Source organism: Lutjanus erythropterus, chromosome 10, assembly GCF_056507025.1.
Source record: "Lutjanus erythropterus isolate fLutEry1 chromosome 10, fLutEry1.hap2, whole genome shotgun sequence".
In the NCBI taxonomy this organism is placed as follows: domain Eukaryota; kingdom Metazoa; phylum Chordata; class Actinopteri; order Lutjaniformes; family Lutjanidae; genus Lutjanus; species Lutjanus erythropterus.
Genome location: NC_139326.1, coordinates 22663298 through 22689906, shown reverse-complemented (window position 1 = coordinate 22689906; position 26609 = coordinate 22663298). Strand labels below are relative to the sequence as shown.

Below are 26609 nucleotides of genomic sequence, written 5' to 3'. Positions count from 1 at the left end.
CATGGCAAATATTTGCCCACCCTGTCCCGTAAACCAAATGAGGCTTAAATAAAACTTCCAATCAGAGGACCTCCTCCAGTAAAACTTAAGCTGATTGAATGGGGCTTTGAAAGGGCATCCCATTAAATGTGCACGCTTTGAAATTTGAGAGGAGGAAGATAAAGAATTTCACTATTACATTGTTGCCCCGTAGCTCTTATTGCTCTGAGTGAATGGAAAATATTTCTCCAGCACTTATTAATTAGTCATGAAATGGTCCCCTCATTTTCATCATTTTGTGTAGATTAGCAATAAAATGTGATTTATTTCCCTCAAATGACAATTCCATTAAATGTGCATGCTTTGATGTTTAAGAAAGGGAATGATAGAAAATTATACCTATTAACATTATTACCCAATGGCTGTCATTGCTTAGAGTAAACTGAAAATGCTTACCGATGCTTTGATGAGCCACCGATTAATCATGAAATTGTTTTGTCATTCAACTGTTTTTCATTATTTCATTTTAATGAACAATCAAAGTGACTCCAGGGGTCTTCTGGAGGTATATATTTATAGGAAATGAGTTTCAGTGTGTTATCAATTCACTGTGGGCCACACAAAGCATTAGTAATGAAGACTTGCCATTCTTGCTTTATTATTGCTCCTAGTCTCAAGCAGACCATCAGTGTCAGCATAATTTGGTTTTGTTGAATAACAGACCTCTCTGACAGTGTTATTTTGCAGCACAAGATATAAAGATTCGCCTTTGTGCTGCCAAAGGCATACAGAGGTATCAAAATTAGTTTCCATCTCTGTCGCTTCTCAGCTTCACAGCCATTTGTCCAGGAGGGTACTGGGAGTTGTAGGTTTATAGTATGTGGCAGGATTGCAAATATGTTGCAATCTACCACTTTTTAAATTAAACAAAAGTTAAGTACAGCAGGTAAAGGATGCTAACATTAGAGATAGAGATTATATTGAATGAGTGGAAGCTTGGAGCTTGTTTCTCAGTTTTAAAACTTTGAAGCTGACATTATGGTTATTTTAGTGGAGTTAAATTTAATTCTCCTCTAAATGGATAGCAATAACCTACAAAATACAGTGCTTAGCAAAAGTTATTTACCCATCGTTTGTATGTTTTATTTTCTGAATTGAATCACTGCAAATGTAATTTAGGATATATATTAGAGGAGGACAAGAGTATATAATTTAATGCCAAAGTTAAAGCAGATTGATTTACTCTAAATTACATACTCATATGAAAGCAAACAGTCCCCAACTGAGTGTCCCTTGGAGAACGTGAAGGGAGTGTTGTATTTTTAAAGCCATGACTTTTTTTTTCGTCTTCATGGTGATGTAGACTCTTTTTCACAGCAGATGTTTTGACTTGTCATGACACGAAAAGCACAGGTGTAAATAAAATACACGAACACAAATATGCGGCTCCCTTTCACTTCCATTCTGTGTGAGCTAAGGGGCAAATAAAACATTGCTTCTGGGGGCAAATCAAACGTGCATCTTCGCTCCATGTGGAGTTCAACTGTTCTGCATCTTTGCAGTTCTACAGTACTTCATTGGTATGTAATTATGTCCCACACTTTTATCAAAAATTGCATCTTCTGCGATATCACAATTCCAATAATATTTTGATCAATTGTGCAGCTCTAATCAGTATTAATGTCATTAAATAGACCTGTGGTTTTGCTGGCCTTAGGCAGAACAAATTACACCTCCTTCATTCTTAGTGGTACATGGAGTATGTTGAGCTTATGTAATTCCATCACAACTCCACCCATAAGGATCTTCACAATGCTTCAACCTGCTGTTATAAAGAGCAGCCAGATATTAAAATGTAAAGCATGCACCACGGGGAATGCTAGAATCATTCTGCCCCCTTAAAGCTCTGCCTGTCTTTGTGTTAATGCTGCAGCTGTGCAGATCAGACGATGATGCAGCTGAAGTGTGTTTAGTATTTTCACCTGTCAGCTCTTTGAATTTATTGGAAACTAATTAGTCTGATTCAAGTAATGAGAATAATTGATCTTTGGTGTGACAATTCAGTTGTTAAATTGATCTTAATGCATCTTAATTACCAGTAAGCTTGTTCATTCTGCATGTAGCTCATTACAGTGGAAATCAGACTCTGTGATTTTGATTGGTTGCTGGGAGAGTTGAAAAATTACACTGCTACATACATTTTCTCACCCTTAACCTCTGTCACTTAAAATCAGGGCTTGTCAGACAAATGACCAAATGACTCATTGCTGTTTGCTCAGGACAGGTGGATTAATTAATCAAATAAAGCATTAACTTTGACTGACTGAGAGCAAATGTTGATCCCAGTACTTCGTCTCTTGGTATATTTTTGACAGCTCAACAGTATTGTCTGAAGAGGGACTCCGAGCATGCGATGTTCTCTTGATGCTGCTTGTAAAACCATCATTATGCTATTATGAGTGGAGCTGTGACTGGAGAATAAACTGGCCCATTAATATAATTCTCTTAGTATTGAACTGCAAGTCTAAACTGGCACTTACAACAGATGCTGGCAAAACAGAAACCCTGCTGAGTATGAGGTTTCCAGCACAGTGTAGCAAATTCTTAGTAGATAGTTTGCAGTCAACTTCAACTTTTAGCTCAACTGTGAAAATACTTTTGACATCTTTGAATTCTTTAGTTGAGTGTCTAATCTGATTTTATAATTAAGCTCAAATTTGCCAACATACTAAATAATGAGAACAAGTTAGACTGACTTAATTGCTCAGTCTGCACATTAACTTGATATGAATCCATTTTTCTATCAGTTTTTGTAGTGGTTGCAGAGACCAGAAGTGTATTTTACAGCTTGCAACCCTCAGTGAACACAGTATGCTGTATGCTGGCCCTTCATTGTATGTTGCACTGAAGTCCAAGCAACAACATCCTCGGTCTTGCCTTCTTTTTAATGTTGTTTCCTCTTGACTTTGTCATGCATAAAAGCAGTCACATATATTGGGATATTTAGGATATTTCTTCGTCTGTGTCATGACTTCAGATTTGGCAATATTTGAGCAAGTCTATGTGACTTGCACACATTTCTGACATGAAGTGTTTGTTTAGTTCACTAGCATTGCTGAATCCTTAATGAAATGTATCTCTGAACTGAAGCTGACCTCAGAAAGCCTACAGCTGCTTATGCACATTGTTCAGGTTTTTACCAGAAATGGTTCATGAACTTTTAATACCTCTTAGAAAACTGCTGTACCAAAAGAATAGCCAGTTGTGGAGGGAGTTTCCATTTGCATCATGATGCAATGTTTTAAAAAAAGCTATCTCATTAATATGAAACTGACGAATAATAAGATCCTCTCTGGGAAATGAGTCAGCAGCATAACAAAGCAGATATCTCTGTGGTCTTGTCAAAGGAAAGGAATTGGTCTGAAAGCACCACTTGAATACTAGTATCCAATCGATATGTCTCTATTTAAAACTTGTTTTTGGCACAGGTTTAAATTAATAACACCTCTATTTTTAATATGAAAATATTGATTCAAATCAGATAGTGAACGCTGCTGATGTTACTGTAAACAAAACACATCTAAATCTAATTTTCTAACCCACAGTTTGATTGTACCCTGCGGAGCTTTCTTGTGAAGAAACAAGTTATGTCTACATAATGAATTGTGTGCGCTGTATCCTCTAGGTCTAACAAACATGTTGAATGCATTTCCTTCCTCATAAAACACAAAAGCTGATTTTTATTTTAAATTCCGTATTGTTTACATCCATGTTTGCTAGCTTGCAGGCTTTGCTGGAACTTTGCAACGTTTCTCGGCTTGTTATCGCTACCAGCTGTCAATCAGCAGAATAGTGTGACTACATGAAATTGATTAAATCTGCTTGCCACAAATATACATGAACACTTGTTTCCCAGAGACATCATCTTGAAATCATAGTCATGCAAAGAACACTTCCACATGAAACTCAGGGGAAAGAAACAGACAGTACTTGTCTCAATAGCCAAAACAAATCAATATCCCCCAATAAGTGGCATATATACTTTCCCAGAGGGTCACGATGAGCCCTAATAAAAATGCAGGCAAGATCTTTTTTAGAGAGACCTAGACTGGGTCAGGATTTTGTGGTCATATAAATGATTCACTGATGATAGGTGTAAAAGCATGCTTAGATTTTCAAAAGGCACGAAATGTTATTTTAGTGAAACATTGAGGCAGTATTTAGATTGCGCTTGATTTGCTTGAACCTTATATGCACTACATGCCAAAGCACATTTTTATTTTTGATGCTAATTGATTAAATGAAATGCACTGCATAATTGTGTTCCTCATAAAGTCATACATTTAATAAAGGGGTTGTGTATAAAAAAGACATTAGGCCTCATTCATGAATGTTTTCATGTTTCACTTAGTTGTTGTTACTCAAAGCAGTAGGAGGAAAATAAGAAAATTCCTGAAAGATTCATGAACTGTGCACTAACAGCCAAGTCTGCTCTTACCCGCCTGGGTATGTTGATGAATCACGTTCATTCTTAAACTGGATGCACATACCAGGAAATTTGAAATTAGCATATGTAACCACCCCAATAAATCCATATAAGGGCAGCAGACTTAAGTGCCCTGTGCAAACCACAAGCAGACAAGACACTGTCATTAAGGTAAGGTAAAACTTTCCTTTTTTACTTTACAGTAACTTAATCACATTGAAGTAAACATTTAAAATTATTAAATGAAAAAAATAGTTATATAACATTTTGAAGTATGAAGTTGACTTTTGGGCATATGGGCTTACTTGTGGTCTAGGGCACTCTGAAATTTTAATCTTACCTAAGAACAAATGCAAGTATTGATGAACACCACAGACATTCTTAGACTGTTTGCATGCACAGTTTTCAATTTAAGATTAAATCTGTGTGTGCAAACGATTCCTGCATTAGGCCCATTGTCTTGGTATAAAAAAAAAATTATGAACAGACATAACACACACTAAATTTAACTTGACTTGTAAAGAATGCTGTATGTTTTCATTTCTTGAAATCACAGATTATAAATTGAAGTGAATCATTTATTTCACAAAGAATTGAAAATGTTAGGATGCACGTCCTCTGTGCTTCTTTTTTTTCTGTGTATTTCCTCTTTGTAACTTTGTAACTATGACATTTTCTAAAGTTCCTAACTGCAAAAGTTGCTGACTGCATCCTTCCACTCCTTGAGTCCCATTTTACAAATGCACAAGTTTGTCTTTCAGTGTGTGCCAGATGGCATAGCAGATTTCACACAGGATGTTACGATCACTGTTTGGACCCAGCTTGTCGCTCAAAGCCCCAGTTGGAAGAGTCCTCCAAGTCATATCCAATCCTTAATCCATTAGAGCACCGCGAGGGTTTTCACATCAACGTTGTTTAAAATTTCCAGAGTTATTTCTCGGCCTTAATTTGTTACAGATACTCAAGATTCTTCTACAAGTTTGCTCAGAGTTGCTGTCGACCTCCCGAGCTACTGTGCTTATCAACACCTATACTCAGTTTTTGTGGGTGGTCTTTGCCTGAGGCAGATTCACAGCTCCTCCATATTCACCATTATTTTTATATGTATTTGTGTGCATATGTGTGTACCTGCATACACACACTCCTACACTTTAAGGTTTGCGTTTGGTATTATGCACTTTTATGACGGACTGCTAAGGGGCTCTTACTTGTACGCCCTCTACTACAATACTAATTAGGGTATTACAATTTGTGCCGCCTCATTTAGTGAGGAAAATTACTGCAATCAAGTTCTAATCCTCCCTCTAAGTCAAGGGACCATGAACTAATGAAACCTCAGAAAAGAGAGAGGTCCATGTTTGGGGGGCGACAGTTTACGTAATTTCTGTCTATCCGTTCTCGCCCTTGTTTCTCTTTGAATGTTGATTTGACCTTTCCTGTCTTATACTTTTTAAATTCCACTTGTGTCTTTCTTGATGAGTATTTAATGGTGCTGTCTATTTTCTGTATGGCTGATCAATCATTGTCCCTGAATATAATAACGCTGACGAATGTACATGACCTTATCTCGCGGCTCAATGTTCCGTCTCACTCTGTTCAGTTTGTCTTCTGCAGTGTTTGGTCAGTGCAGCTTGGGACCCACTTGTTATTTAGGCCATGCCCGCACTATTCTGAAAATTTTTCAACACATTGAAATATTTAATGGCCAGAAAAGAATTTTCTGTGTTTTTAAAATGCTTGCCAAGGACACAGAAACACCACAAAAGCAGCATTGTTAATTCTCTACTCCTGCTTCATATTACTGCTACTATTGGGTTGGAAGATTGTTTTGACAAACATGGTTATTCTGCTTGGTCATACCAGGGAAAAGTTTTGTTCTGTTGCCTCCAACTGTGTGATTGCCTGTTTTGTGTTTCAGTATAACCAATCACAAGATCATAGGTGTTGTCACTAACATGTCCTTCTGTCTTTTAAGAGGTGTTTCTTTCCGTCTTCTTTTTTTAACGCACAACTGCACAAACAATAAAAATTGTGATTTGGTACGTCAAACATTGTACTGGCAAAAAAGTGGCGAAACCATGGCCTTTTAAATCACTGCTTTGCTTTTGTGCTTGAATCTGACAACAGAAATATTGTTGATAATGAAACCTGTTTTGTAGTTTATATTTTGTGTCACTTTTGCGGATAAGAAAAACTACTTTTGTCATGTTTGTAAAAGGTTGATTGCCATTCTTAAGCATTTTCTAAAATGCTGTAATCCACATTGTAATGCAGAAACCTTTATACACAACAAAAATATAAACACTTTTGCTCTCATATTTTATGAGCTGAATTAAAAAAAAAAAATCAGACTTCTTCTATGCACACAAAAGGTTTATGCCTCTCAAATTTTGCTCACAGATTTGTTCAAATCCATGTTAGTGAGAACTTATTGTAGTACTACTTGTACTAGGGCTGATATCGATTCCTCGAGAAAATTGATTACTTAACATCAGCAATCCAGCTTCTTTTATTGTGGCCAGTGCAAGACACACGTGCAGTAATCATGCTGTTTCATCAGCATCTTGATATGCCACAGCTGTCAGGTAGGTGTGTTACCTTTGCAAAGGAGAAGTTCTTACTAACATGGTTTTTAACCAAGTTGTGAATCAAATTTGAGAGACTTGAGGTTTTGTGTGTCTTGACAAAGTCAAAAATTTTTAACTTGAACTCGAAAATTAGGAGCAGTATTGTTTTGTTTCATTTATATTTTTGTTGAGTGTGATATTTGAAATGCAACAATCCCATCAGTATATTTGTCATTGATAGAGATAAGTTCTCTATTGAATCCTTACTCTAAAAATTAAAAAATGTGATTAAATTATACGATCAAAAGTTAATATAAACAACTATTAAAATAACTAAAGTGAAAACAATTATTTCTGTGGGTGTAAAGGAATTCTGTAAACTTTTTTGAAATTATGTTTATAACAACAATTCATGTGTGATGATAATGGCTCTGAGAGTCTGTCAACTTTTGGGTTTAGGTCCTTTGAATGTGTTTGAATTTCACTCTTAAAAATCTGTACGACTGCTGAGCATATTTGTAAAGATCAGCGGTGGAAAATGCGGGTGTGATTCAGATGGAAGGACAACACTTATTCTTATACCAGCTGACTTGTTTTTGCAGTGTTGTAAAAGTATACTCCAGAGTGTGTTAATACACTGTGATATCACTGTTAGATGTGGTTATAGGTTCAACAGAGCACATCAGCAGTGATACTGTGTTTGGTCAGAGGTACAAAGTTTGAAACGTTTCATCAGAGAGAGCACTGAAACACTGCTCTCTGTCCTGCTATTAAGGTACTCCTCAGGGACCTCCCAGACTGGAAAATGTCAAGTGGCCACATCTCATTTTTAGTGAGATCCTTGAGGTACCTTACTTTCCCAGTATCTTGGTAGCAGCACAAAAGAGGGAGATGCACCAGCAGCCAAATGGTAGAAGCATAGATTCTCCAATTTTCTGACAGTCCTTGTTGCTCTGTGATTCTGCTGAGAGCTACACAGGATCGATGGCAGTCCTGCAGTCCTAGGTGCACTTACACCTAGTGTGTATTTAGTGTAGGGGTAAGAGAACTACTCCCCTTCCAACATCCCCCACCTTTAAACCTCTTCCTTATGTCATTATGATCTAAGCCATTGATTTGTCTCGACACCGTCATTTCAGATCCTGACTGTATTGATCAGATACTGTAGGGCATTTACTGCAACACGTCACTGTGAAGCAAAAAGCTAAGAAACACACATATCTTCCTCTCCCTGGCTATCTGTCTTTGAGCACACTTTCCTTTCTGACAGTCTGAATTTCCCACAGTCACATAGACAGACAAAATTAAATTAGCCAACAATCCATCTAGCCAAATTAGTTTAATTGCAATCATTTAAATGATCATGAACTTAGAAATGTTAATGTAAGTTACAGTATAATTGGTACAATTTGGAAGCCCTGTAATGCAGTCATGGGGTTAATGGTGCTTACTGTAATTTAGATGCATTATAAAGGGCTACTCCATCAATTTCACAGATTAAGATCTGTTTACTGATAGAGAGTGCTACCCATCCTCTAATATAGTCTTTTCGGGCTCTGGAGGAGTTTCGTCATATATAAAGAAATTGCCCCAGTTATGTCAACAGGGTTATATCAGCTAGGCCTTGGAGACTGCAACAGAAAGCCAAACTAACTAGACTACTAAATAGATGCTGAGCTATAAGAGTCTTTATTAAATTATTATAACAATATTTTCTTGTAGATGTGATGCACAGTGATCATTTCTTTTCAAGTATTAATAGACCATTGCAGTCATGATGTGCAGCTTTATACGCCAGGCTGGTGGGTCTTGTTTTGTATTTTTTGTAAGGAACAGTGCTTACCTTAAATTGAATTTCTTAAATATTTCATGCTCTGTCATTTTTTTCTTTTTAGTTGAGAGAGTGCTAATCAGTGAAATCAACTGGCATCTATTGTCAATTAATTTAGTTTTGTGAGGTAATTCTTCACTAGGAACTATGTGTGAGATGTTGATTTCAGAATCAGAATCAGAAATACTTTATTGATCCCGGGAGGGAAACTGTTAAATGTCACTGTGCATCCTAGACACTACATTGTCAGGACATGTAGTGTATGTGCTTAATGCCGTGTCTCAACCAAAAATGTCACATCAGCATAAAGGCTGTGTGATGACAATATTCTTGCAACATTGAAGCGTTTGTTCATACTGGTGACATCTTGTCCGCATATTTCAGCACCAAAGGGGCAGTCAAAATTTCTGTTTCGTGTGCAGTTTTCCTTTAATTTGTGAAAATATTCCTGAGCTGGGACGCCCCTATAGCTCAATTGCTAGAGCATGTGCCCCATATACTGAGGCCATCAGTCCACAGCAGCGGCTGCCAGTTCGACTCCTGCCTGCAGCCCATTTGCTGCATGTCATACCCTCTCTCTCTCTACCCCCTTTCTTGTCATATCTTCAGCTGTCACTATGAAAAATAAAGGAAAAAAAGAAAATATTCCTATAATATTCCATCTATTTTTCTATCAACAGGATGCATGTGATTGTTGATAAACACTGCAGTGTGTTTGTGTGTGGAGCAAAAATGAGAGAGCGCCGGTGGCCACGCTCAGGGCAGACAGTTGTTGGTGATTAGAGCAGAGGGAAAGTTTGGCTGTGAAGCTGTTGAGCGGCAGTAAATGTACAGTTTGCTCCTGAATGAAAACTACACAAGATGGTTAAGAAGTTTCTGTGTCTTCTGTCTTGTCTTGCTGCTGGGTAAAGTGAAGGGAGACTCTTTTGGATTAAGCTGCAGCAGAGTGAGCTGGTCTCTGGCTCAGGAGCACACTCTGCTCTGGCAAGGCTGCAAAATGTGGTTAAATATATTTATTAAGTGCCTTTTTATTGGGCATCAGCCTTACATTTACAAGAGTATTGTCAAAAAAATAGACTTAAAGTGTCAGGTTGCAGTCACAGCTATGAGACGCAGCTAAGATGCGAGACATACGGAACAAATGCAGACAGCTGCATAAATTAAAATGAGAGTGTTTCTGTTGGGTGCAATGTGCCGGTGAAAAACAAGGCTGACACGCTTGTGGTCGAGACATGGGTTAAGTGTGACACAGCATAGTTGTGGGCTGGAGAGACTTTACTGCACTTTATGAGAGGGAGAGAAAGAATTACTGGTCCCAGGGTAACCGGTGCCTCAGCCAAGATGCTCTACCAGTATGTTTCTGTTTTATGAGCATAAATAGTCTGTGCTGGGCAACACAGTGTTTGAATTAAATTGGTCTCCAACTGAACGTGAATAACGAATCACCTGAGAGTTTTTATTAGCCACTGTAAAAATGATGTTATGCTTTAAGAGGTACATCGGGCTAGAATATTAGATTTAAGATTTTTGTGTGATCTCTTTAGCAAACTCACACACAGCGCCAGATATACATGCTTATACATCATCTAAATAGATAAAAATATAGCAAATATACAGTAGATATATGTTTGTATGTGTAAGTAGATGTACTTCAATCACAGCAGTGTATGTGGGGACAGCATTAGATGGCTGATATTTGCAAGAGTTGGAGTAGAACCCCGAGGTAACAGGATTAGTGTCAGGCTCAGATATTCAGCAGGCCCAGTCCCACCAGGGCAGTGCAGCTCTGCCAACACATACACGCACACACATATACAGAGACTCTCACTTTCATGCATAATATCGATTAGCCACCCTCTCACATATGCTTCCATAAATACTGGCATACACACTTACCAACAATCCTTTGCATACATTTTCTTTTGGCATTTGTAATCACAGACAGTTGTGCCTCTTAAGTTCTACTCTAAACGCGCCACCTCAAATATTGAAAGTGCCATGGCTTTAGAGAAGAAGGTAGGATCTTCTAAGGTAAGGTGTTCTTCTAATTGACGTCAAGTCAGCTGAACAGAGCAAAACCAAAAATGCATCAGTAAGATATAAATCTCAAATGTTTAAATGGTTATTAACATTTAGCAGGATGTACTGTTAACTGTGCAGTTGTTGAAATAGTGTTCAGTTATGTTAGAACTCTTCTTTTAATTGCACTGTGTTTTAATTGTGTGGTGCCAGAAGTGAGGATAATGTTCGAGCTGTACTCTTTGGATGGAGATGTACGGATGGTGGATTTGAGCAGCAGCAACGAGAAGTAAGCGATTTCTCCTGTGAAGCAATACAGCTGGTTCTCTGGCTGCTCAAACATTTATCTGTGTACGCTTTCTTTGTTTCCTTCACCAGCGTCTTTGTGGGTTTATGTGCTTTTGTTGAATGGCAGTTGCAGCGTGCTTCTGACCGTTCTTGTCCCGGTAGATGATAAGTGATAATGAGCTCTGAACGCTCCAAGCCTTTAGAGCTGAAAAACTCTTAACTTTTCAGAAAGGCGCTGATGTCATCACAGTTGCTTTTTATCAGCCAACCAGTCATATATTAGATAAGGACTCCTCACCCTGGTAACCAAGAAAAAGAAGTTTCCTTTTTTTTCTGATGTGTGTGAAAATACGTTTGCCTGTGTGCTCAGCTCACAGTATTTTTGTAGCTTCTTACAGACCTGGGTGTGAATCTCTGGTTTGAAGATTAAGTTGTCTCCTGTGACGTTGTTTGTCCGTTGAGGGTTCTGCTTTCCTTTACCAATTCATGTCCGCTTTCAGCTGATAGTTGTGTCAAGTTGCTGCTGGTGAAAACCCAACATTTCCTGATTTTGCCGCTTAATAGTAACAGCTATTAGATAACAAAATAAGGGGGAACCCTCATTGTGAAGAATTTATAGGAAATGGCAGTGAAGTCCCTAAACAAACTCTGAACACTGCCAAAAGAACAGAAAAAGACTGCTCAACTTAAAGAATCTCGCTTGACTTAGGGATTGCCATCTGTGTCAGCCCTATTAGTGGCAGGGAAACTGTGCCGCCTCAAAGCAGTTGTTTGCACAACAAACCTAGTCATTGAAGAAATACAAGCGCCAGGAACTGTTCAGGACAATCTTAATGTCAGTACAGGTGGAACAAGTTTAACCTGAGCTATTTTTAATAGCATTTCACATGAAATAAAAGCAGTCAGATGTTTAATGCCGCGGGCACACATGTTCATCATTGTCATCATTTCAGCCTTTTTTTTTCTTACTAGCATATATCGCCTACTTCTTTATTCTGTCTTCTGTACTTTTTCCCCTCCTCATATGCTCACGAGGCAAATACCAAACCCCATCCACTTTCCTCACATCTCATCTGTCTCTCTTCTTTTCATCCTGCCTCTCATTTATCTTCCACTCTCTTCGAGGCATGAAGACCAGTGCTTCTTTATCAGCAAGCCGCAGCAGGGGGCATGTCACTCTCCCTCTATCCTTTCCTCTCATCATCACTCCCTTCCTCTCATCATCACTCCGTTTCTCTCATCATCACTCCATTCCTCTTCTTCCTCAAGCCTCCAATGGCCTCATCTTTCCTCCCCTGCATTTTTTGCCTTGACAGGAATATTTGGTTTGTGCACCATCAGGTCGGCTGTGCTCCTTATCTCCATGCAGATTGTTTTTGTCCTTCGATTCATCACTTGGTTGTTTTTTTTTTCACTCCCTTGTTTTCAGTCCACTTAGTATGATGTTAGTCGCTACACTTCTCTCCAGGGCAAAACACTCCTTTCCTCCCTTTGTTCATAACACCTCTACTCCTCTCCTTATCTTTCTGCTGCCTTTATCGTATCCTCACACATCCACACTCCCCGATTACTCTCCTGTTTCTTCGTCCTGACAAACTAAACTTTAAAATGCTGAATTGTTTCTTCTATTTGACATCTAGCCTCTAATGACCTGAACCAAAACAGTTAACTCACATCAACATGCATACCTTCAGCCGGGGCATACCTGAAACATTTGTATTCTAAAGAGATATATAAAAACAATATTGTTTTTTGTCTCTTTTTTTCCATCTCCTCCTAGCCATCAGACTGACGTATTTACAATAACTATATTTAGCTGGGCACGTCAGGACAGGACCTCCTGCCAAGATCATTTATTGTGACCCACAGAGAATGCTTTTAATGCTTTCTGGCTGACCAAAAGCAACCACTTCTTTCTTGATACTGCCTGATGAAGTGCTGCCATGATTTTTAATTTAATACTGTTTTAATTCATATCAGTTATTTTACTGTGAGAAATATCAGTAGACTTTTAATTTTAGGAGATGCTATATGTTCAGTGGTAACAACCACTTTTTCTTTTTAGTTATTGCTGACCAACATAATCTGTAAGATTTTATAATTTAGAAATGTAGAACATTTATTAACTACATATATTGTAGAGCTGCAAAAATTGATTATAAATAATGATAATGGTTAATCTGTTTGAGTATTTTTTAGGGCCAAATTGTCTGATTCTAGCTTCTTAAAGGTGCATATTTTCTGGTTTCATTTCTCCTTTATGACAGTAAACTGAATACCTTTGAGTTGTGAGCAAGACATTTATGGGTGTCATTTCTGGCTTTGGAAAACACTGAACAACATTTTTCACAATTTTCTGACACTTTATTGGCGAAGCAACTAATCAATTCATCAAGAAAATAATCAGCATATTAATTAACAATGAAAATAATAATTAGTTGCAGCTCGAATATATTGAATGGGCTGAAACATTTAGCTCAAACAAAAACAAGTCACACAAATACAACACTAAGACCAAACAAACAAAGATACACGGTAAAATTACTCATTAAAAGATTAAAAAACAAAAAGTTATGATAAAAACCAGTAAGCTGAGATGAAAAGCCAATAAGTTGATTGAAAAAACAGTAAGAATTTTGGAGGGAGATGGCAGAGGTTATGAAGGAGTGATTCTATCTATTGGTTTTAGCTCGTGGAAGTCTGAGGAGGGAACCAGATGGCAGAAACTGAAACTGGGTGATGTAATGCATGGAAACAATCAGACGGGATGATTTCTGCTTTCTTAAGGAAGCATGAGTAAGGAGTTTATCGTTCTCATAAAATTTCGCTCGTGTAATTCTCTTCTTCCACCGGCCTCAAATGCAAAAATGCATTTAATTTACAGGGAAGTAATGGCAATCTTTACTCTTTTATACCACTTCAGAGTCTCTTGCCTTTCTAAATATTTGAACAGACAACAAATAAAATTAAATAACTTTAATTTGAAGTTATGCATTTACCAGTTTTTCAGCTTAAAAACCCCATCCCAACCACAGATATATTCAGTATACTGTAATAAAGCTTTTGCGATCGTATGTGTGAACATCATGGGAGCGTATGCACCACATTAACCTCACATCAGGTCTTTAAGAGACTTTATTAATAAGATCCTCCTCGTTCCCCAGGAAACAAGCCAGAGAAAAGCCCAGCCCGACCCACTATCTGCTCTGTGTCAAGTAACACTGGACAAATGGCTGTGAGACACCATGGCAACCATGGCATCCACGTGTGATAGCAGCAGGTTTTATAGGTCACAGTGTCATTCAATTAGGCTATTGATTAATTGATTTGTGCATGAGAGAGACAAGTCCATTTACAAGACATAAATAGAAATCCTAGACAGCACCACTCTGGCTTTTTGAAACATTATTGACCACATTTGATTGATTCCTGAGAGTTTCGTAAATTTTGTAGGATGTAACATCAAATACAGTATAAAGTAAGTGATGAAGAACACTTGTTGGATTGGATCAAGGATAGTCAATGAGTTGAATCATTAATCGACTGTCTTTTGCCAGTCGGTGTGCATCAGACAGATAGAAGCTGCATAGGGATAAAATCTCAATGGGGAATTCTAAATAAGATGAATCACATATTTTTATATTAACTGGCAAAAATTCATGTGACGACATGGTGAAACCTGAGGTGGAGTGTTTGGTAAACAAGTTTCAGCTCCTGTTTTTTTAGCTGCATCATTGTACACAGAGCGATGGAACAGCTTGGCGGGCTGTAAACTTTATGAACCGAGTCTCAAAATCACCACAAACTATAAAACTAACTGTGATGGCAGCAGAAATGGGAAATAGAAAGGCATTAAAACATGAGGTAGGCTAAACCATGAGACTCATGTTGTCTGATATAGTGTTGGTACTGACCTGAAAAAAAAAACCCCAAAAACAAATCATCAAATATTTCTATTAAACAGCCAAATCTAATTGGACTGACAGAACTGAGTCAGTTACAGCCTGGTTTGACAGTCACGAAGGCGCTCATGCAAAATGACTGAGCAAATCTAAAGAAAACCCACTGAGTGACAGGAAGGCTCTCGATATATTTGTGCCTCTGGGCAACTGCTGAAATACTGCAATAAGACAAATTATTGCCTGTTCCTTTACCAAAATAGAACAGGACATTCATCAGAAAGAGTTTTTCTTGATAATTTTCACTTTACACATGGAAATCAAAACGATACGGGGGAATAATGGATGAGATGGTGGATGGAGAGGGCAGAATTTCAGTTGAACTGTGGCTCTTTATTTTAATGGATCCTAAAACAGCAGCTACTCTCACTCATAGCAAATCAGTCGGGCTGCAAGTAATGATTATTTACATTATTAATTAATCTGCCGATTATTTTCACGACTAATCGATTAATCGTTATGTCAATAAATTACGATATATGCCCATCACATATCTCAGAGCCCAAAGTGACTTCAGATTGCTTTCTTTGTCCAACTAATAGTCCAAAACCCATAGAGTCTTTATTTACTGTCATAAATGACAAAGAAAAACAGCAAATCCTTACATTTGAGAAGCTGGAACCAGCAAATGTTTGACAGTGTTGCTTGAAAAATGACTAAAATATGTTGGCAATTCATTTTCTTTTGATCGACTAAACATTGCATTTTTTGTATTTATATATTTATTATATTTATAATATATAAATAGTGTGTTTAAAATAATTGTAATAAGCATGACAGACAGCGACTGATCCTTAGACGCCACCTGACCCAGACTGGACAACCGATCAGTCTTCACACCCAAAAAATTTTCAAGCAGCAGTTGGATTTATCGCCTAACGTAAGTGTGAAGCCATTACAGCATGTGTTGAGAATCATCGTCTTGAACAATATGACGAGTTGAATTTGACCACTTGAGAGCAGTATGCAAGTCTAGTCAGCGTTGCCGAGGGCAACTTTCTGGCAGATGATGTGTCATAAATTAGCTGATGAAAATAACATCTGCCCGCAGTGTAATCCTCTGAAACCCACACTGTCAGCATCCCCTTATATTATATTACACAATGCACTTCCTAGTTTACACTTCAGTACATCATACAGCCCCACAGCTCATTACATCACACACTTCATCTACTGTATTTGTGTGTTTGCAGTTAGACACGAGGCACCACAGGATATGAGATAAAGGCTGGAAAAAGTACAGGTTGTTTCATCATTAACTCCAGTTAGCCATCGCTTGCCTGACTTGACTTCCTTTAATGTCCTCTGCTGCAAACATGCTTTTCCAGTGAATAAAGCAGCCTGTTGTGTGAAAAAAACGACTGTGAGAGCAGTGGAGCGGTAAGAGGGAGAGGAGCGAAGAATAAAAGCACGGGTTGGAGAGGTCAGAAAAACAGATTCCTTATAGACCCGCTTGTGTTAATTCTGTAAATTTATGATCCGTGAATTTGCGGCTGCTGGTTAATCTCGGGTCGTGTAGTGATACAGTATGTAGCTGGCTTTAATACAAATGTTTTTGCCTTTGTGTGGGCCTGACATTCTAAGAGTGGTTACATACATATCTGCCTTTTGTAGTGGGAGATGTTTGAAATCCCTGGCGCATGCCAATTTTGAACAACACTGATGTTTTTACAGTAATGACATGGGACTCTTTGTTTGCTTTGAAAAAGGGCAGCTGTAGTCCAGGGGATTGCATTAGAGATGAGGGCTTTCACAGGCCCTGTCATTTCATCTGTCTCTCTTCATCTTTCTGTGCCTCCTCTTATGTTGTTGCCAAGCTTTGCTCTGATTGGACCAGTTTTGTGAGTAAATTGATAAACAAATGATTAGATTTTTCTCCATACGAGTTTTTAATGATAAATGTTTTTCCTTCTTCTCCATCTTTTTGATGTTTCCTGTGTTGCCCTTTTATTGAGACATGTTCTGCCTCCCATGTGGGAGAATTAGACAGTATTGTCCAGCTGTGCTCTGGTTGGCCCATCTGACTCTCAGTTAAGCAGATCATAGCCACCTGAGTAATGATTTGTCTGTGTCCCTATATCGCCTGTTCTGCTTTGTGGTGATTTCACAACGTTTGACGAAGGTCTCTGTTACAGCTTAATTTCACGTGTGTGCCCAGTCCTGTTTTTTTGACGGTTGCCACGTCAAACTGCACAGAGCAGCTCAGGCGGGCAGGAAGTGAGACACAGAAACACCACAGAGAACCTGGTCAGTTTTCAAAATAAAGTGTCTATGTAGACTTGTGATCATGAAAAAAAACAGTAGCCTACGTATCTCATTTTAATCAAAATGCTCTGCTTCTGTGGGACATGCAGCCGTGGAGAGGACGGAGCAAAACCGTGGTGCAGACGTGTCGTGTCCAGTGGCGGTAACGGGTTAGATTGAAATGTGCATTAAAACTTTTGGGAGCCATCAGTACAGCGTGCAGATCATTGTTTGATTTTTGCCTTCAGTTTGCTTTTTTAATCCAGCACCTTTAAAAGCCTTTCGGGTGTGCGTACCCCACAGCTTCTTTTTTCTTCCTCTCATGTTGCTTGTCCACTCTCTTTGCATCCCATGTCATCTCACTTTCATCACTGTCCTCCTTTATGGTGTTTTCTCCTAGGACATCATCATGTCAGTTCTTGCTAACATCTATTCTTGCATGCCAATACTTTGCATTTGTTGTTTCCATGTTGTCTCTTTCTTTACCCTTTCACCTTTTTTTTTCTATGCGTAGCAATCAAACATCCTCACCTCTTCTTGACCCATGCCTCCTTTCTTCTTTTTGCTCTCCCTCTCTAGTGATCTGCCTCTGTGTTTCCCCAAGGATTACAGTGGTGGATGATGCTTATTGTTCTTATTGGCAGTTTTCACTCTTCAGATTGATTTGTATCAGTGCTGTTTTGGAGTCTCTGCACAGCAGGTGTCCTCAGCATATTGCTCTTTATCTCAGTACTCTAAAACATTGTGTTTTTAAGCTCATGTCTACCCATAACATCCTGTTTACATTCAGCTGTTCCTCTCAATTTAACTGTCTCTTCATCTGTTCCATTTTTATCTTCTACTTTCCTTTTCTATTTACAAAACTTCTGCAAACATTCTTAGAGGTGCTCATTCATCCACATGCTTGTTTCTTTGCCATTGTGTAGAACATTGGTTCCCAACCTGGGGCTCCCAGCTAGGGCTGCAGCTAATGATTATTTTCATTGTCAATTAATCTATTGATTATTTTCTCAGTTAATCAAGTAGTTGTTGTGATCCATTAAAAATGTCAGTCAGTGTTTCCCAAAACCCAAGGCAACATCCTCAAATTATTTTGTCCATGACACAAAGATATTCAGTATACTGTCAACTCAAACGGATTCATTTGTTATGAAAATAATTGGTGATAAATTTAATTGTTGACTAATCGATTAATCGATTATTCCTTGCAGTTCTTGTCCCAGTCCCCATTTTGGGTCACCAAGCTTCATGAGGAGTTGTGATATACAGCAGGCCTATATCAAACATTCAATTATGTTCAGGTAGTTTTGAAATATTAGATTATTATTTAAGATATAAACTTAAAAAAATCTCATAAAGGCACGGTAGGATGTATTCACAGTCTTCACTCTCCACATTGGATAAATACGCAGTTAAAACAATAACAAGCTAACAGAACAATGACCAAAACAGAAACTTGTTAAGTATGTTAAGAATGAAAAAAGAAATATATAATACAGACAGATTATCGTATAAAAAGCTTCCAAAAATATTAAGAAAACTCTCCCAGGAAATAATCTGCCCAAAATTCATCCAAGGTAATTTTAACAACCTTCATGTAGTTATTGTGTTCAGTATTTGAATTAATTGTACAGTTTATTATTTGTTCTGTGCCGTTACTGTTATGTGTTGAATATAATATAAAATATTCATCCAGTAGTCAAGGGTCATCAGTTTAGTCAATGGTAGAGTCCCGTAAGGTAAAAGGCTGGGAAGCACTGGTGTAGAAAGTCATTCAGTATATATAATGTCCTCTTTAATTGGAGACATTGTTGCTGAGACATTACTCACTGTACATACAGACTTGTAATTGCTTGTTTCTCCTTTAAACCAGAACTAATATCTGATTTAGTGGGATTAATGCAGATGTGTATCATTAGATTAGATATTTAAGAGGACCATAGTGATTAAGAAATGCTTACAAAGATCTTAATATTTGGCTCCAAGCACACACATGTTAGAGTTGTCCGTGCCATGGCAATACATACACACACACACACACACACACACACACACACACACACACACATACCAGCAGGTCCTTGTGCTGAAAGTAATTATGCAGGTTAGATGGCAGCTTTTCCATTAAGCTACTCTCCAACAGCCACTCTTCACTAGTTTGATTGCACTGTAATGACAAAGAACTAATTAGCATGACAAGTATTCTTTCCAGTGATTGGCTGGAGACCAAGAGTTGTCATTATAATATTCTGCTTCTCAGAGGACCCAAAGTTTTTTTTTATGTGGGGTTTGTGTGTGCCCAAATGTCAAGTTTGTGTATGATAAATTATAAAGAAGATCCTGTCGCTGGGGGAGTTTGCGTAGTTGAGTTCACTGACCTGCTTTCAAAAGGTTGGAGGAGCAGGGTCAATCAACATCACATGATAACGATAATTAATCTGTGGGGAAATCAAAGTAAATTCAAATGAGAGAGCCAGAGTCGAGCTGCAGGCATGCAGGCAAACAAATACACAAAGCAACACAAATATCACTTTAAAAGCACTTGGAGATTTAAGGGAACATGACAAATTCATGTTCGGGGAAACTTTGCATAATGCATAAAGTGCAATTACCATTCTTTAATTCATAATTACCATTCTAATTTATTTTGTAACACAACAAATTGTTCTGAAAGTTTGCCATGCTGTATATAGAAAAGTTTTGATTGTACGTACATACCCCTCTAATTTATTGCAAACAGTGGAGGCTTTCAAACTTTTCTGTGCTGTTGTGTTTGCCTCTGCCTTTGCTTCACGCCACAGAAAATAAATGACAGTGTGCTTGCCCACAGAAATGTGTTGGCTTTAGTCAGTCATCCAACTTTTCTCTACTTTCTTACTCTATTGTCGAGGATTATTTTTCCTGTTCTGCCTTCTGCGTAAGATGAATGGCAGCGGTTTCATATTCTGAATCATTCTCTCTAACACAGGTTTTGTGGTAGATTTACGGTATATGTCAAAGCTGGAAATGATAACATGTCTTGAGTTGCTTTTTCCTTCGTTTTCTGTCAAAAGTGACTCTAAAACTGTGTGAAGGCATCACTAGTGAGTGTACTTTTCACCAACCTGAGCAGAAATTGATAGAACTAAGAATTATTAGTTGATTTACTTTTTCATTTAACAGTATAATTATATTATATGCATATTATTTCATTAGGTTCTATTTTTAAATGACCTTGATGGTGCAGACAATAGTGTACTGTAAATAAAAGTGCCTCTGTATGAACAACTTTATGTGTTTGTTTCTGTCGTATACTGTGAATAGCACTTTGGTTTATCTCTTTATCCACATTTTACAGTATATTACCCTGCATAATGGAAATACAATGTGTGTTTTTATTCCAGACTGTAAGATAAAAGTCAAACAAGCAAATACTCTACATTTTAAGACCATTGATCATAAAGTAAGCAGATAAACTACATTAAGTGCTTCTATACCAGCATAGCAGCCAAACTGAAACCAGTGCAGTTTCAGTTATCCTTAGACCTTCTCCTCAGGATTACTTACTCATCCAGGAATTTGAGGGAGAAGTTCTCACTCTAAAGACAGTTGATCTGTGTTAAACTGGGATCATTAGATTAGCCAGAAGGAGGAAAAAAAAACTCCACTTGACAGCAGATCAGGGTTTCCAAAAGAAAGTAATGAATTACAAATTTTTTGTGGCAAAAGATTATATCGCCTGCTCACAATGGGGTATTCAGACTGTGAGAGAACACACATCTAAATTATTATCACTTACAAAATCAAATGTGGAATCCTTACAGAAGAATAACATGAAAGCTCACGCTGACCCAGCTAAAACCAGACCTGAATCCCTGTAGAAAATGTTCTTACTTGGATGAGCTTGAGCAAATCTGTAGGAAAGGAAATCACCAAATCTAGGTTTGCCGCTAAAGTGCAGACATATCCGAGAAGAATCAAACCTGAAATCGCTGCCAAAATATTCAACCTCCCTGTATTTGCTCAGGAGAGGAGGACAATATTGAAAATGAAGTGATGCCTGCATGTAATTTGATGCAATTTTTTTTTTTTTAAACATTGTTACTTGAAAAGTAGTTTTGTTGCATGGTGCGTGAGATAGAATATGAGCAGCTCATTTAGTGTGAGTAAATTTCTGGGAAAAAACTTTATATTAAAGCTACTACAAGGAGTTTTGACTGGTTATAAAAGCCTCAATTTTGGGTTAAAATAAGTATGTTACTTATATAAGTTCACATTTATAATGTAACAAAACATACATGTACATAAGTTCATAAGTTATTATGATCATCAGTTACAACCTTATAATATTCATCCAAGTAATACTTTTTGATGGTTTACAAACTAATTATTAACAATAATTAGCATTTCATTGTTTCTATCTTTGCACGTGTGGTCTTTCACTCAGAAAACTGACTGATACTTTCTCAGGCAGCTTCCTAACTATAATTTTTGCCACTCTCCGTTTTCTTTTTTTCCCACTCACAGTTGGCCCTGGAGGACCCGGTGCACAGCGTTTCTCTCCAGCAGTTTGTCTATGAGAAGCTGAAGGCGCAGCAGGCCCTGCTGGGGGACCAAGGCTTCGGGGCCCTGATGGAGACCGTGGACACCGAGCTCGTCAGGCAGCTCCAGGAGTTCCTCCAAGGACTCTGAATCACAGCTACAATCCTTCACTACCTTACACAAACATCTTTGCCCAATGCTACCTTCTCCTCCCATTTTTGAAAATTTACTGAAAAGGCTAACAATCTGCCGACGTGTGGACTCCTAATCCAAACCTTCCCAACTTCTACCCATGCTATGCCTTATCTATATTCTGACCTAGCCTTGTCTACTTTCCTCAGCTAACACCCCTCGTCCCTTTCTCTATTATCTGGATTCCTTTACATCCTTTTTTATCGAGATGGCTTCTATGTGGGTACTTAAAAATGTCCATAAAGGTACCTTCACATTTTTAAAACACCCACATAAAAACATCACCTCACCAGAGCTTCCACTTAATTCTTGTAGTTTCTTCTCTTTCTGTGGTTTTAATGTTGGAATGGGTAGAAAATTGGACAGATGGTATTAAAGTTGAGGGGGTTGAGGAGTATAAAAAAAAAAAAATCACCTGCAGGTGCCAGAGCAGGAACCTCGGACTATTTTCTACAGAAAAACGTACAGATTGTAGCAGAAATGTGGATAAACCGTAACTAAAGGACCTAAAGCAGTGTTTACAGAATCTATTCTTAAAAAGAGAAAAAAATAAATGTAATTTTGTATGTATGTAAAGTACAGTATGGATGATATTCTGCATGATATTTTACTTTTTAGTTTTTATTTTGTGTTAATTTTCATTCTTAAAACAAATAATTTTGTCATAACCAGAGGTCAAGATGAAGTAACTACTGAGAGGACTAGAAAGTGTTTTTCTTTCTTTTTGAGTTGGGTTAGAGGGAATTTTTCTTGACTGTAAAATGGGTGATTTTTAAAATGGTTGATTTGTAAGAGTGCTGAACCACATTTATTTGTATATACATACTGCTGCTAATTGATGGTGTGTCGGAGCACTTTAATAACCAAAAACTGTTTCACGTTTTCATTTTTTTCTCACATTATTGGACTTAAACACAGTGGTAGAAGGCCTTGGAGCAGGTCAGCGAGATTCTGGCAAAGTAGGTTTCAGTTACATCAAAACCCTCATGTTGAATTTTTGTCTCTGTGTTCACTTGCACAAAATACTGACTGCAAACGCAACATGCCATTAAGTTGTGTCTTACTACTATTTCATTTGAATTAGTAATAGAAATTCATTAATTGTGACCCAAGTGGCTGTTAAAGAAGTCATATTTGTGGAGCCACTGTGACTTTATGAGTCAAAATCCATCATGTTTTTTGTAGCTGTCCTGCTGCCCTGCCAGTTTGTCTGATTTGACCAGTTGTTAATGACTTTTCAGTATAGAGATGATGCTTTGATATTTTTGATTTAACGGAAGAATCATTTTTTTCCCAGTATTATTTCTTGGAAGAATTGATTATTTGGAGGTTTGGCAGACCTAGATTACAAAGAAAAAACAAAACAAACCTGAATTTGGGGTTAAATAGCTGATTGAAAATATCTATACAATTGTCGTGGATCAGTTTCATGCAGAAAAAACGCCACTTTAGTTGTAATATGAAATTCATGCAGAAAAAAACACCAGATTTCCTCTGGGTCACCCTGCCTTTATAGTCTATTCTTCTGGAACTTGTGGATTAATCTGGTTTTATTTGCTCTCATTAGGTTGGTCACAACCTCCCTGGGAAGGAGATAATCCTGACACTAGCTCCTTTGACACTGTGATAGAGTTGAGTAGCAGTCAGAATTACGGCCTTATGCTTTCAGCCTTACCTATCCTTGAAACTCAACAGACCTTTCTTACTATTAAGTTCTTTTCTTAACTAGTTTAACAGTAGAGGATTTCAGTACTTTCTGTGTATTCTGTTAATGATGGTAATTATGAAGTTTAGAACACAACACGCAGTAGAGAGATGTTTTTGGATTATAAATTTGGTTACGTTTTGATGGGAAATAATCCTTGATGCTTTTTCCAAAGCCTTCAATAAAGTGCAGTAATCAGCCAAAATATCAGTCTGTGTACTTCCATTACTGAGTTTACGATGCATGCAACTGAAAACACCAGTCTTATTGATACTGTTCCAAAAAGTTGCATATACTATCTGCTGTCCAATTCTTTGGAGTGTGATTTTTATTTCTGACATGACACAGGAACTACCATCATGTTTAACAACTGACTGATGGACTGACAAACTGTTACCCTCAGTACATCACCGCTGAGGACCTAAATGCTGATGGCAGAAGAGGGAGGTGCACTGAAAGATCAATATCCTGGTAAGCATCTACTGCCGAATGTGCATGTGGTATCCTTGAGATGCAAGCTATGACCAGTTTGGAGTGACTTCAGAAAACAAGGAAAATAGGTGGTTAGATAAGTGGGAGATAACCACAAAGAAGCCATTGAACAAATCGCCAAATGGCATGTGAGCGTGACCCAGAAAAAGGCATAGAAATTCATTGATTAGAAATGGGCTATCAAGACAAGAGGTTACATCCATGCGAACAGCTCTGAAAAGCTGTGCTTAGGCATGAAGGTGCCTTGAAAAAATGCCAACATAAGGTCCTCATGGTCTGAAGATCCAGGCCAGAACCCTAAAAGACCTGGAATGTGCTACCTGGAATCTGGAGTCTGTTTTTTGAAAGTTGGCACTCATGCAGAATGTTAGACCCAACCCGGATGGGAGTGAGAGACTCAGTCTGCAGTTATTTCACAGATGATTGCTGTTAACAAGTTAACATTATTTCCAAGTATACAGAAGTTTATCTTAAGTGCTGTAACATTAGTAGCCCCTTCCCTGGTGCCTGGCTGTGACGTATATAATGCCAAGGAAGTTGGTAAAAATACAACAAAGTTTTCTGTTCTTCTTCTCTTGCTGATTGAAATTAGCATGGCTAATCCACCCATTATTTCATCTCAAAAGTCCACTTGCTGTCATTTAGGATCTAGAATAATAAAAACTGCTTGTTTGTTGCCACAGCTACTATATAGCATTCTTAATTTACTATCATCTGTGCGGTCAGACAGGAGTCTGACCCGTCACCTCCTGAGCAGGGGCACTTGCTCGTGCCAAAGATGCACTTTGTTCCATCGTGATCAGCGCTGTCTGATCACGGCAGGTCTTATCAGATCCACTCGGGTGTTACAGATAATGTTAAATAGACCAGGGACCTCTTAAATTGTACACAATACAAATCAATGTTACTCTGCTAAAGAAGACCATTTATTGTTTTTTCCCATACACTGTACTGCCCACAGGGGATTCTGTAAATGCTGCAGCAGTTTGCAAATATTGCAGTATGAAACCAGTGGGAGACTTTAATGGTAACACATGTTGCTGTTGTACCAGCAGTGCTGCTCAGTAAAATCCAGTACACTGTTTTCACAGGCTGACAATTCCTCCTGTAACTTTAGCTAAACACTCCTTCTTTTTGCCAAAGGACAAGAAAACAAAGGCAACAGTGTCCAGCATCGACCCATTTATCTTCGGCGCTCAAGAATAAATGTACTTCTGGCAAATGGTCACTTGAGTGGCTTATAGAGTGCAAAGAGACGATTAAGGATTCTACACCCATCTTCTCTTCCCACCCTGCCTTTTCCTCCTCCACACCACTATCAATCCCAGGGACTCGGCCATTCATCTTTCTCCTCCCACTCTCTCTCATCCACACTCCTATTACACTTCTACCAGTGTACTTCTTCAGACGCAGATAAGAGCCACAGGTAGGCCATCAGAGAGGCTTTGTGCTAATTATCCTGTGGACTTCATGACAGAGGAGAGCAGGAGGATTAACTCTAATCTATAACTTGCATTCTTCATCTGATTAGTTTCCAACTTCAAGTATTATTATTACACAGCAGCATCTTCCGCTCCTTGGGTAATTGTTAATTTTCTCATATATGCACCTGCACTTATTGACATTTCTCTATGCATTTCCAAGGATGGTCTAAGTAAGAAAACATTTTCTGCGTGTGAGAAGTAATCTAAAAGATCAACAAAATAAAAGTTATAAAATAAACTTTTTGCAGTTACACTTGATCTTTTTCTCCATTCTTTGCCTTAACCTTTCCGTCCCCCGTGGTGTGGAGTTGCTCTCCATAAAGAGAGCAAGGGGTAGCAGTAAAATACAGAAGTGAACACAGCATTTATAGCCTGAGCTAATTTATAATACTTGTCCCTAGATGGACCTTTAAAATACATAAAACTCAACAAATACGTAAGAGAGAACAAAACACAAACTCACCTATAAATATATGTATTAAAAACACTGAACAAAACAGCGGTACAAGACACAAACTATAAAACAAAGCACCATAAAACAAGAAACACCAGATAATTCATGACTACATGACTGATCCCTCTTCAAAAACCACAAGATTCAAACCAGGATCCAGTTTGAGTTCTGTAGGTTAAGTTAAGTTACACATGTTGATCCCCTGAACAGAAAAAGTTGTTTGTCCAAACAAGGATTTACATTGGGGCATCTTTCAGTTTCCACTGGGTGCACTGCATGTTATAAGTGTTGATGTTTTTATATTTTAATGTACAAAAAAAATTAATAACTTGGATATTGAAAATTTTACAAATAGCTAGCACAAATATTTTAGGAAATGTTTAAAGGG

The 26609-nt window shown here is 38.0% G+C and overlaps 1 protein-coding gene across 1 annotated transcript in view; it reads left to right on the top strand.

Moving 5' to 3' along the window:
- ipo11 (importin 11) overlaps positions 1-23996 on the top strand; it is a 154182-nt gene extending 130186 nt beyond the window's left edge. The window contains exon 30 of the mRNA XM_084728700.1: positions 21880-23996. Coding sequence (XP_084584826.1) covers positions 21880-22044 — 165 coding nt within the window. The 3' untranslated portion in view covers positions 22045-23996. The remainder of the gene's footprint in view (positions 1-21879) is intronic.
- The last annotated feature ends 2613 nt before the right edge of the window (positions 23997-26609 follow it).